Source organism: Terrapene carolina, unplaced genomic scaffold, assembly GCF_002925995.2.
Source record: "Terrapene carolina triunguis isolate 2854851 unplaced genomic scaffold, T_m_triunguis-2.0 Scaffold85, whole genome shotgun sequence".
Classification (NCBI taxonomy): Eukaryota; Metazoa; Chordata; order Testudines; family Emydidae; genus Terrapene; species Terrapene triunguis.
The window spans coordinates 8011253-8023925 of record NW_020664436.1 but is presented as its reverse complement, the minus strand read 5'-3'; the positions used below and the strand labels follow the sequence as shown (position 1 = coordinate 8023925).

Below are 12673 nucleotides of genomic sequence, written 5' to 3'. Positions count from 1 at the left end.
AAGTTTGACTACATTTATTTCAGAAGCATTTTGGCTGTAGAGCAGTGGCAATTAAAAGGGACTGTGGGGTGGGTGGAAGGGCAGCCTTGTGAAGATGGAGATGGATAGATAAACTTAAAGTCCATTGGGCTCTGCACAAGGCCTTCTATCTGACTCTCAGAGGAGTGGTCAGAGAGTTGTCACAGAGAAGCAGATAGCTGTTACGTGGGGGGCAACATATATAACTCCATTGAATTTGTTGTAATTCTCAATCTGTCCAGGAAAGTCAAACTACTTCTTTATTTTGGAGGTACATAGCGGAATAAAGGCATAAAAATAAAGATAAGAGTGAGAAAAGGAGACTGAAGATTGTTTAAACAAAGAGAAGATTTGAAAGCTTCTGAGCAGCATCTGAGAGATATTGGGTACCTTCACCACTAAGATGTCTGCTGTACATGGGTGTAGTAAGAGGCCATCTGATGGCCTAAGCAATTCTTTATCACTAGACTGACAAAAAGGCATTCTGGCCTGGTATCCTTAGGAATATTCTACTTAAATTACAGCAAGGCCATAATTTGCTGGAGACCCATTTTTATGGGACAATTGGGGGGGGGGGGAACTTCCAAAAGTTCAGGTAAGTAAAACACTTAGTAATAGTAGCTCTCCTGTAAAGTAGTATCTATGAACATTAAAGGATTGACTATCATCAAAAGAGAGCAAGCCCTGGAAGAACTCAAACTCCCTTGCAGACTAAGGATATGTCTACATGTGGATTCCCAGCTCAAGGAGACATACCCACACTAGCTTGATTCAATCTTGGGCACTAAAAACAGAAGGTAACCGCAGCAACGCTAGCGGCACTGTGGGGGAGAAGGGAGGCAGCTAGCTGTTCTGAGTACATGCTTGTCAGAGATCCTAGGCACATACTCGGGGCGGCTAGTCCATCCCACCACTTGCACTGCCACAGCTACACTGTATTTTTAGTGTGCTACTGCAATCAGAGCTAGCACAAGTGTGTCTCCTTGAGCTGTGAAACACAGCCCAAGCACCAAGTGTAGACATACCCTATACTGTACAGAAAGTTCTTATTGGAATAAATGTGATAAAAATAAAAAATTGGGAAAGATATAGGTGCTGTGTCTAACTTCTTTGAGTGAAATTCTTGCTCCCTTGAAGTCAATGGCAAAACTCCCATTGATAGCAATGGAACTGGGATTTCACTCTTTATGTCAACAATGCCATCTGTCAGCATGTTAGAGAGGAATTCACTCTAGGGAAAGGAAATTGTTGTAGTCATGCCCTCATAACTTGCAGCATGATAAGAGAACATTTCTTTAATATATATTTTGATGGCAGAATGTTATCTCATCAGCAAAAAGTGAAAAGAAAAATATAATGAACGGAAGGGGATTAATTGTGGGGAAAGACAAAGACTCGTAGACTTTAAGGTCAGAAGGAACCATCATAATAATCTAGTCTGATGTCCTCCACAGTGCAGGCCACAGAACCTCACCCACCTAGTCCTGTAATAGACCCCTAATCTCTGGCTGAGTTACTGAAGTCCTCAAATCATGGTTTAAAGACTTCAAGTTACATAGAATCCACCATTTACACTAGTTTAAACCTGCAAGTGACCCATGACCTATGCTGCAGAGCAAGGTGAAAAACCCCCAGGGTCTCTGCCAAGCTGACCTAAGGGGAAATTGCTTCCCGACCCCCAAAATGGTGATCAATTAGGCCCTCAACATGTGGGTAAGACCCCCAGCCAGACACCTGGGAAAGAATTCTCTGTAGTAACGTAGAGCCCTCCCCATCTAATGTCCCATCACCAGCAATTGGAGATATTTGCTGTTAGCCGGCACAGATCATCTACATGCCATTGTAGGCAGTCTCATCATACCATCCCCTCCAAAAACGTATCAAGCTCAGTCTTGAAGCCAGTTAGGTTTTTTGCTCCCCACCGCTACCCTTGGAAGGCTGTTCCAGAACTTCACTCCTCTGATGGTTAGAATCCTTTGCCTAATTTCAAGCCTAAACTTATTGATGGCCAGTTTATATCCATTTGTTCTTGTGTCCACATTGGCACTTAACTTAAATAACTGCTCTCCCTCCCTGGTATTTATCCATGTAGTTATAGAGAGCAATCATATCTCCCCTCAGCCTTCGTTTGGTTAGGCTAAGCAAGCCAAGTTCTTTAAGGTAGGTTTTCCATTTCTTGGATCATCCTAACAACCCTTCTCTGCCCCAGTTGCAGTTGGAATTCATCTTTCTTAAACATGGGAGACCAGAATTGCACACACTATTCCAGATGAGGTCTCACCAGTGCTCTGTATAATGGTACTAACACTTCCCTGTCTCTACTGGAAATACCTCGCCTGATGCATCCTTGGACTTCATTAGCCTTTTTCATGGCCACATCCCATTGGCAGCTCATAGTGATCCTGTGATCAACCAATACACCCGGGTCTGTCTCCTCCTCTGTCACTTCCAACTGATACATCCCCAGCTTATAGCAAAAATTCTTGTTAGTTTTTAAATGCATGAACTTGCAGTTTGCACTATTAAATTTCATCTATTATTCCAGTTTACAAGGTCATCCAAATCTTGTATAATACTTGTCCTCCTCCGTATTGGCAATACCACCCAGATTTGTGTCATCTGCAAATTTTATTAGCACGCTCCCACTTTTGTGCCAAGGTTGTTAATAAAAATGTTTTTAAAAAGTAACATTAATAAAAATGTTAAATACGATTGGTCCCAAGACTGATCCCTGAGGAACTCCACTAGTAACCTCCCTCCAGCCGGACAGTTCTACTTTCAGTAGGACCTGTTGTACTCTCCCCTTTAACGACTTCTTCATCCACCTTTCACTTCTCATATTAATACTCATCTTCTCCAATTTAACTGATACAGTTCCACATGGGAAATTATTAAATGCCTTACTGACATCCAGGTAGATTAGATCTACTGCGTTTCCTTTGTCTAAAAAATCAGTTATCTTCTCAAAGAAGGAGATCAGGTTGGTCTGGCACGATCTACCTTTTGTAAAACCATGTTGTATTTTATCCCAATTACCGTTCACCTCTATGTCCTTAACTACTTCCTCTTTCAAAATTTGTTCCAAGACCTGGCATACAATTGAGGTCAAACTAACAGGCCTGTAATTTCCTGGATCACCTTTTTTCTCTTTCTTAAAAATAGGAACTATATTAGCAATTCTCCAGTCAGAGGGTATGACCCCCAAATTTACAGATTCATTAAAAATCTTTGCTATTGGGCTTGCAATTTCATGTATAATTTCTTTTAATATTCTTGGATGGAGATTATCTGGGCCCCCACAATTTATTCCCATTATGCTTTTTGCATTTGAATTCCAACACGACTCTGATAATTTCTACCTCCATAGCCTCATTCCTATTAGCCACCCTGCCACTACCCCTAAACTCTTCATTAGCCTTATTAAAAACTGAGGCAAAATATTTGTTTAGGTTAGTGGTTCTCAACCAGGGGTATGCATACCCCTGGGGTATGCAGAGGTCTTCCAGGGGGTACATCAACTCATCTAGATATTTTAGATATGCTATGCTTTTACAACAAGCTACATAAAAAGCACTAGCGCAATCAGTACAAACTAAAATTTCATACCAACAATGCCTTCTTTATACTGCTCTATATACTATAATCTGAAATGTAAGTACAATATTTATATTCCAATTGATTTATTTTATATTATATGGTAAAAATGAGAAAGTAAGAAATTTTTCAGTAATAGTGTGCTGTGACATTTGTATTTTTATGTCTGATTTTGCAACCAAGTAGTTTTTAAGTGAGGTGAAACTTGGGGGTACTCAAGACAAATCAGATTCCTGAAAAGGGTACAGTAGTCTGGAAAGGTTGAGACCCACTGGGTTAGGTGTTGGACCATGCATAGATTATCTTTAATATCCACTCTATCCTCAGTGTTTAGCCATCCCACAGCTTCTTTTCTTGTTTTCTTTTTATTTATATGGCTATAGAACCTTTGACTATTGGTTTTAATTTTAATTCCCTTTGCAAGGTCCAACTCTGCTTGGCTTTTGGCAGTTCTCACTTTATCCCTACACTTTCTGACCTCCACAAGGTAGCTTTCCTTGCTGATCCATTCCTTGTAGTCTTGATTTCCTGAAGGTGATAAATTCATATTCACAATGTCTGTTGCTGTATTTCTGATTGTATATAAAGAGAGAGGAGAGTAATGTTTTATAAGTTCCTCATAAAAAATAATTTAACATATCTTAAAGAAATAAGATGAAATTGGTAGTCTCTTTCTAACCAGTGGGACTTTTTAAAAGAAAAGTGGCTTAAATATCATTTTGACTCTATACAATCCTTAACTGTAAATCTTTCCTTGGCTAGTTTACAGATTACCAAAGCTATGTGATTCATGGCTGCTTGGAGAACAACCCCACTCTGGAGAGATCAATTGCATTATTTAACGGTATCTCTAAATGGGTCCAGCTGATGGTTCTTAGCAAGCCAACACCCCAGCAAAGGGCAGATGTAATCACAAAGTTTATCAATGTTGCACAGGTAAGACTAACCTTTGAGTGTTTTTGTTTGCTAGAATGAAATAATAGAAACTGATGCTACAGAAAACTGATTAACTAGAAATGCAGGCAAGCTGCTTTCTTTCTGAATGCTTATTCAGCCATAGCTGATGCTCATTCATTGAGCTATTTGTAGATCAAAATGTTAAACAGATGTTCCTAGATATGAAAATTTAATAGTAACTGCTCATTACTGTTCTCATTTTTGGCTTCTTGTATTCAAGATGACATTCTGGGAATTAGTCAGTTGAATGTTTTATGTTGTCCTGCTCTACAGGAAATCAGAGGTGCTAAACTAGGTCCAATCCATATTTCTGTAGAATTTCCATTGCATTTTAGCAGTAACTAACTTTATCTGCTTTAGCACAGGTGCAGCAGTAGTCAGTATCATACAATAAAGGCCCTCAGTCTTTTTGCTGATATGTTTAATTCCACTGCAGAAGCTGCTTCATCTCCAGAACTTTAACACGCTGATGGCAGTTGTGGGAGGCCTAAGCCACAGCTCTATTTCTCGTCTCAAAGAAACTCACTCTCATCTATCTTCCGAGGTTACAAAGGTACAAGAGTGTCTCTAATATGAAGGGGTCCAAAATATAAATGTCGGACTTTTCTGTGTAATATCTGTAGTGTGTAATGGGTATTACAAGACAGATATATCAGCAGCAGAACACTTGAACCATTGTACTGGGGCAGCCTAAAAGGCAAACTAGTCAGATTGCTCTTAATAGAAAACTATTAGATTGTGGGGAACTTCTTTTTGGGTGACTGTGGTGGGGATAAAATGGACATATTCAGCATCCTGATGTGACTTACTAGTCATGTGACTTGCTAGTTAGAATAGATCAAACAAATGTTATGAATGGTCTTACAGAGTCTTGCTTCTATGGCTGTTTATAGGACTGGAATGAGATGACAGAACTGGTCTCCTCCAATGGAAACTACTGCAACTACCGCAAAGCTTTTGCTGACTCTGTTGGCTTCAAAATCCCCATATTAGGAGTTCACTTGAAAGACTTGATAGCCGTTCATGTCATCTTTCCAGACTGGATAGATGAGAACAAAGTAAACATAGTGAAAATGCAGCAGCTATCCATTACCTTGAATGAACTGGTTTCCCTGCAGACTGCTACCCATCATCTAGAGCCAAATATGGATTTAATTAACCTGCTAACAGTAAGTGTCATGAAGGTTCTGATTCACCTCTTGTCACAGCCCAGTAGGTGCACTCGGGTCAATAGGACTATTCACGAGAGTAAGAATTTGCAGGACAGCACTCTTAGTATGTTTTTTTTATAAAGGTGAAGATAAATAAGACAAATATACAAAATAGAAACCAGTCTAGGTAAAACATGTATAAGGGCACAGAAGACTTTGACAAGATACAGTCTTGGCTAGTTGGAGCTAGAAGCTGGGACAACTGAATCGATAGACGTCCTACTCTGTAGATGAGATGTACATCTCCATGCTGTGAGACGTCAAAAAGAGGTTCTGACCATTTATAGTTGTTAAACGTACATTGGCATTTTTCACCGTGTCCAAACCAGAGCTGTAAAACAAACAAACAAAACCCTGTATGACTATGCAGACAGTCCACAGGGATTCCACTCTAATTTCTGTGTTAAAATATACCTTTTTAATTTAATCTTCATTCGTTTTATGGGGGAGGGGGATTTTCTTGTTCCCTTATACACACACAAATCTGCTCTACATTTTCAAGTCTGCATATTCTTTCAAACTTAAATATGAGGAAGTGGGACTTTAGACAGAGAGACCAAAGCAATAGGAAGCTGAGCCTGAAGGGCAAGAGCGAGATACTGTGAAGTGGTACCTGAAGTACCATTTACCTGTTGACGTTTTCATGAACTACTGTTGTCTGTGTTCACAGAGGGCCTGATCCTGATTTTACTGGGATCTGAGGGGCCTTAACACCTCTCAGGACTTTGCAGGATCAGGCCCATAGTTTTGTGCACTTGTATTCCTATGATTCCTTTGCCTCCACTACATTTTGGGGTTTTATTATCTTTTCCGTCATTTGTTAGTCACCTGCAAAAAGTTGGATCCCGTTTTCCTTTTACTTTTTTTTTAAACCATCCACTGGGAGACATAACTGAGTAAGAGATGGGTGCTTGCCTCTTTATGATATTGGGTCAGATTTGTCTCTATCATAACTCCACTGGCTTCAGTTACACCAGGGTTAAAGTTGGCCCATGATGTTGACTTTGTAATTGAGTGGCATTACATACTGCAATGTTAGAGCCCTAAACACTGGTCATGGGTTAACATTTATTTGTAGCTTCACCTGCTTTTCGTTTAGTAAGTGTACAGCTTTAACGTGGTGGTGTCACATCAGCTTTTAAAACTTTAGTAGACTAGATAGCTCAATGTATCCTAAAACTCCTTGGGCAAAATCCTGGCCCCATTGTAACCTTTGGGAGTTTTGCCACTGGCTTCAGTGAAGTCAGGGGTTGTAACCCCTTCTTGGAGTCATACTATGAATTTTTTTTCAACATCTAGATACTATTCAGATTGGTACCATATAAATAACAAAGATAATCTGATAACATTTTCATGAAGGAATCTATTATTCTACCCTAATAGCAAAGTCATACAGTAGCTGAAATATACTGGTCAATAAGTCAATGAGAATAGTTTGATCCAAGGGGAGAGAAAAGCTAAGATTTGCTGCCGGGGGCGGGCAGTCAGGGGACAGGGAACAGGGGAGTTGGATGGGGCAGGAGTCCTGGGGGGACCGTAAGGGCGAGAAGCAGTCGGATAGGGAGTGGAGGCTGGGCCACACCTGGCTGTTCGGGGAGGCACAGCCTCCCCTAACTGGCCCTCCATACAATTTTGGAAACCCGATGTGGCCCTCGGGCCAAAAAGTTTGCCCGCCCCTGATCTAACCCAATGTAATCTAAAACTATTTAGAACACCCATTTGAGCTCTAGTGCTCTCACTGATGTCAGTGGTAATTGCTGAGTGTTCTGTACTTTAAAGGTCAGGCCACTTATTTTAGGTGCTTAAAATATGAATTTAGGAGCCCACTTATTAAAATCTTGGCTCTTATGCGTTTCAGTATAAAAACAAACATACTGTGAGCTAGAAAGTCAGTTGCTTGTACAAGGTGAAAACAAATAAAGAGCTGTGTGGTAACTAAAATGGCACAAAGTGAGTATTGCTATACTGGTGCATGTCACATTTCCCCCCATATTAATGTGGTATAGGAGACTGTGACAAAATGAGAAACGGCTTGAAGCACGAGAGGCTAAATTCAGAGGTGATGTGTAAATTAGATTTATTTATACACCCTTATTAACGTGCAAGGAAATCAACCTTGGCGTGACTTAAAAGCTGAGGAGAGAACAAGGTGTAAATTAAAAGAGGGGGTAGCTTAATCTCACTTCAGAGTCTTACACTGTTGGTCTGTGCCATGCTCCCTTCCCCTCTGACTCTCGACATTTGAGCTACACCAGTTTAGGGCATGTATACAGTGCCCTGCAGTTTGGATTATTTGGGGTGAATAGCAATGTGCACCAAAGTGCTGCACTGTACATTCCAGACAAACTTAAAGGTCCCCAGTTCTCACTAATGTAATCCTCTTCAAACAGGACTCCATTAGTACAAACTAAGGACTTTTAAGTTTGTGCCCACAGTGTCCACACAGGGAAGTTACAGCATGGAACTTTGGTGCACACTGATATCCACACATCCCCTTAATCTGAACTGCAGGGCAGTGCAGACATGCCCTTAGTCTCCCGTTGACTGAGTGGGCCAAATTCGTAGGTGATTTGTATAAAGTTTCTTTAAAACTGATGCAGGTAGCTAGGCAGCAGCAGAACTGGGAAAGGTTCTAGGAAAAGCTCTACAGAAAGGAAGAGTAGCTCTAAGAATAATACTGTTCTCCCCCTGCCATTCCCCTCCTCCCCCAAGAGTATTACTGGAAAAAGATAATTTTGAAAGGAGGGTGGGAAGGCTTAATTTAATGCTGGGTTAGTAATACCTGCTGCACAATCTCTCCAATATTGATGTGACTTCACATTCCCTTTACTCTTATAACATGGATTAACGTCTGACTGTAGGCAACTGTTGAATTCCTTAAAAGGACTGACGATAATGCATCAGTACTTTGCTAATCTACCACATATTTAATACAACAGCATATTAACCACATTTGATGCCAGAGTTTTTTGTTTTCTCTCTATTTTTAGCTTTAACAGTTACTTAACTAACCTGTTCTGAGACTATGCAAATAACTGGAAAGTCCCCATCATTTTTAGTTTAGCGAAGCAAAGTGACAAATACCTAAAAATCTAATGGAAAGTCAGTCACCCTCACAAACTCTTGCTCGGTGAAGTTTCTTTTACAAAACAGAAAATTTATAACTCTTTATTTATCAAAATGATTTATAAATAAATCAAGAATGATAATTAAATTAAAAGTAAGAGCTACTTTCCATTATAAAGGGAGTTGTAGGGTATTTTTCCCCCCAGCAGTTTTGCTTATCTTTCACTGAAACGCTGTATAACTAATCAGTAACTGTATGATGTATTGAGAAATACATAGTAATTGTATATCCTTAAATTATTTACTAGTATTTGAATGTATTGAGTAACTAATCCCAACCCCTAAAAATTTTTATGACTAGACAATATTTAGTCCTACATTGTACTTGCATGTTAAGTTTATTAATCTAAACAAATCTGCTCATTAAAGGCCAAATCTCTATTGGTGTAAATGGGTACAATTAAATATTAATGATAAAAATTGCAACCTGCAATATTAGTACACTCTCCCTCCCCAAACATACACCCTCCCTTCTTACCCTATCTCCAAATGGCAAAACTTCTCTTGGCTTCAAAGGGAGCAGGACAAGGTCCTTACATTTCAAACTACTAACTTTCATTCGCAACCTGATCTACTAAATATCATTGGCTTTAATGAAGTTTTGCCTGTTTATATGAGCAGAGAATTTGGATGTACATGTACTTGGGTAAATAACTACATGAACAAAACGTATTACAACAGTTCTATAAAAGAGTTCTGTGTAGCTCGAAACCTTGTCTCTCTCACCAACAGAAATTGGTCCAATGAAAGATGTTACCACACCCGCCTTGTCTCTCTAACAGTTACATCATAGTACATTTATTGTCTCTGGGGCAAATGCTGCACCCTCACTCACCCACCAATATGGGCATGCAAGGCTCAGAAGGCAATGCACCAGTAAAATTAATGAAGCTGAATGAGTGGAAGACTCTTCAACTGGAGTGTGTGATCCTACTAAATGTTACGTGTATGAAATGAATCCAGATATCTCTAATGTGCCCTATTTATTCTCAAATGTGAACAATGGGTAAAAATTTTCACTAGAGCCTAAGTCCCATTTTCATTGTGACTGAGGCTTCTAAGTGACTTAGGCCTTCTGAAAATTTTATCCAGTATCTGTTGTTATTAATGTGTCAGCTGAAGTTCTCCCAAAATGAAGTTGAGCTCTGGGTGAGGATTTTGAAATTTAGCTATCACTTGTTTAAATGTATGAAGCCACTTGCACCAGTCTTTTTCAGAATAATTTTTCCTCATAAATCTTGAGTCAAAGAGAATTCTGTAAACAGCACCTCTTCAAATCTTTGAACAAAACAATCCTGATTTTGCAAGGTAGATGATAACTTCAAATCATATCAGAATTACTCCAGAATCTACTAATATGATCATAGGAAACATGTAATGTAATGTTGTCTCCTGCCTCTTGCATACTCCAAGCCATTAGTGTTGATGATTTCTTTCCTTTATAGTTTAGAGGGGGTAAGACATTGTGTACGACATTATTGTTAGAGCTGAGTGAAAGCTGCTAAAGTAATTCACAAACATTTGTTTCCATTTTTAGCAATTTTTTTTTTTTACTGTATTTGTGCCCTTTTTCTCATTTCCACAGCAAATCCACTAGCCTGGAGGACTATTGGGTTGACTACGCCCATCCAGGAGGGTCTGGGAATGGAGCTGAGGGAGAAGGCGCTCATTCAGATACATGAAGATCTAAGGCCACATAAGCAGGGAATGCCTGTGGTATTCATAGTTAGCAGAGTAGGAACTGGAGACATGAGTTGAAGTGACTGGATTGGTTGGGAATGAAATACTGTATTTGAGGACTCTGCTGGTCCACAGAAGGAAGGAGCTTCTCCTTTGGCTTGCATCTGGTTGTGTACCTCATGAGATAGGGTCTATGCTGGTGATTCAAGTGTCCTCAGTCTCCAGGGTTTCTCTTGAGTTATCTGAGCACTGGGACTTCCTCCTTTGTTACAACTTGGCATTATCTCTGCAGAGCAGCAGCAATAGTGCACCTGCTTCTGATGCAAGGGACCATCCCAGATCATTGCTGCTCACAAGCAGTGGATGGGGTATAGTGCCCTGCTCTTGGCGGTAACCATCACTGGATTGGAGCAGTTAGCAGCACCGATCCTATTAAACTTCTCCTCTGCTGAGTCCTGTGGGTTTGGGCCTGCCAGGAAGGAAAAGGAAGAAAAGATAGCGGAAGCAGGAACACAGAAGGGAAAGATTGCTACTGCCTCTCTGCCACCCCACCCCACCCCAAAAAAAGTCCTAGGATTTCCCAGCAGAGAGCGTAATGTGATCTGCTTGTATTAGGTGCAGAAGAATGGAGTTTGTGATGCAGTTAACAGACTTTATATAGGGGGCGGGAGAGTAAGATGGCACCAGAGCTCTTCACAAGTGAGCGAGCTGCCTCTGTGGGCCTGGATGGGCTCAGTCAACACATTCATCCTCCAGTGTAGCAGATTTCCTCTTATAAGAAGTCTAATTTATGGTAAGACAAAACTGACAGGTTTGACTATTGATGTCTGTCCTTGAAAACAAGTTTGCTGGCAGAAGTTTTTTGTCGTAACACTATAGAATATGGGCAGAAGGTGAATTTTGAATTTGTAATGACAAGTATTTGCACCAGCAGCTTGAGGCTGAGTTTTATGTTCATCCAGTCAGGGAATAGAAATGGACCATGAGACTTACATATCCAATCAAAGCAGCTTGAGTTTTGAACTGCCTGTATCCAGTGCTCACTGCAAATAGGTTCAGGAGATTCGTGGGCTGAACTATGTTAAATAAAAGATTTGTAAAATAACATTGAACCAAAACCACTCTGTGATATGTTTGCAAGCAATTTGTGAGGTAAAAATATCCAAGATGAACACAAAGGTTTGTTGCAAATAGTTTGCCAAGTTCTAATCAGCACGGTTTAAAATGTTACCTCTGTTTATGTTCAAATACATGCCCAAGATGTTTGTTTCCTTCTTGCATCTCTCATATACACTGGATTCTTTTTCCAGGATTGTTGATTGCTGAGCTGCTGACAATGAAGTGTTTGTGGCAGGGTAATTCTTTGCACGTTTTCATCCTTTGACAAAGGTCAAAATGTGGGCCTGTCAAACGTGACGTGTTGTAACATACTGCAGCTGGGGACTGTAATAGTTCATATCCTCTGCTAACTAGTACAGAGGGCAACTTGTAACACATTCGCTAGTGAGTTACAATATCTCCATCAAAAATAGTATGATTGCATATCGGTGCACCTCCACACAAAGCCTCCCTACATACGCTCAGTGCCAAATGGCAAAACTCCCATTGACTTCTGTAGGAGCAAAAGGAGTCCCTTATTTTAATCTACTAAACTTGCTGTCATTTCCAACCTGATCGAATAAATATCACTGTTTTCCTTCCTGCTTATTTACAGCTTTCCCTGGACCTTTACCACACAGAAGATGATATTTACAAGCTCTCATTGGTGCTAGAACCAAGGAATTCTAAATCAGTAAGTCACTTTTATTGAATTTTGAAGGGGATACAGTTGCATATCAATTTTAGTATATTTACAATAGCAGTAATGAGATTATACCAGGGGTCGGCAACTTACGGCACGCGTGCCGATTTTGAGTGGCACGCTGCCTGCCCGGTGAGAGGAGGAGGAGGGGCGGAGGGGCCGGAAAGCGCCACGCTGTGGGAAGAAGCGGGGGAGGAGGGAAGCTTGGCTGCCGCAGGACCAAGCTTCTGCCTCCTGCCCCCGCAGGGGAGAGCGGTGGGGGGGGGTCCCGGCCCCCCACTCCCCC

At 40.6% G+C, this 12673-nt stretch overlaps 1 protein-coding gene across 2 annotated transcripts in view; it reads left to right on the top strand.

Moving 5' to 3' along the window:
• Positions 1 to 12673, top strand: part of RASGRP3 (RAS guanyl releasing protein 3) — a 75307-nt gene that overhangs the window by 32544 nt on the left and 30090 nt on the right. For both annotated transcript variants that reach the window (XM_029911058.1, XM_024193712.2), the window contains exons 7-10: positions 4375 to 4548; positions 5006 to 5122; positions 5463 to 5738; positions 12301 to 12378. In XM_029911058.1, the coding sequence (XP_029766918.1) occupies positions 4375 to 4548; positions 5006 to 5122; positions 5463 to 5738; positions 12301 to 12378 (645 nt within the window). The remainder of the gene's footprint in view (positions 1 to 4374; positions 4549 to 5005; positions 5123 to 5462; positions 5739 to 12300; positions 12379 to 12673) is intronic.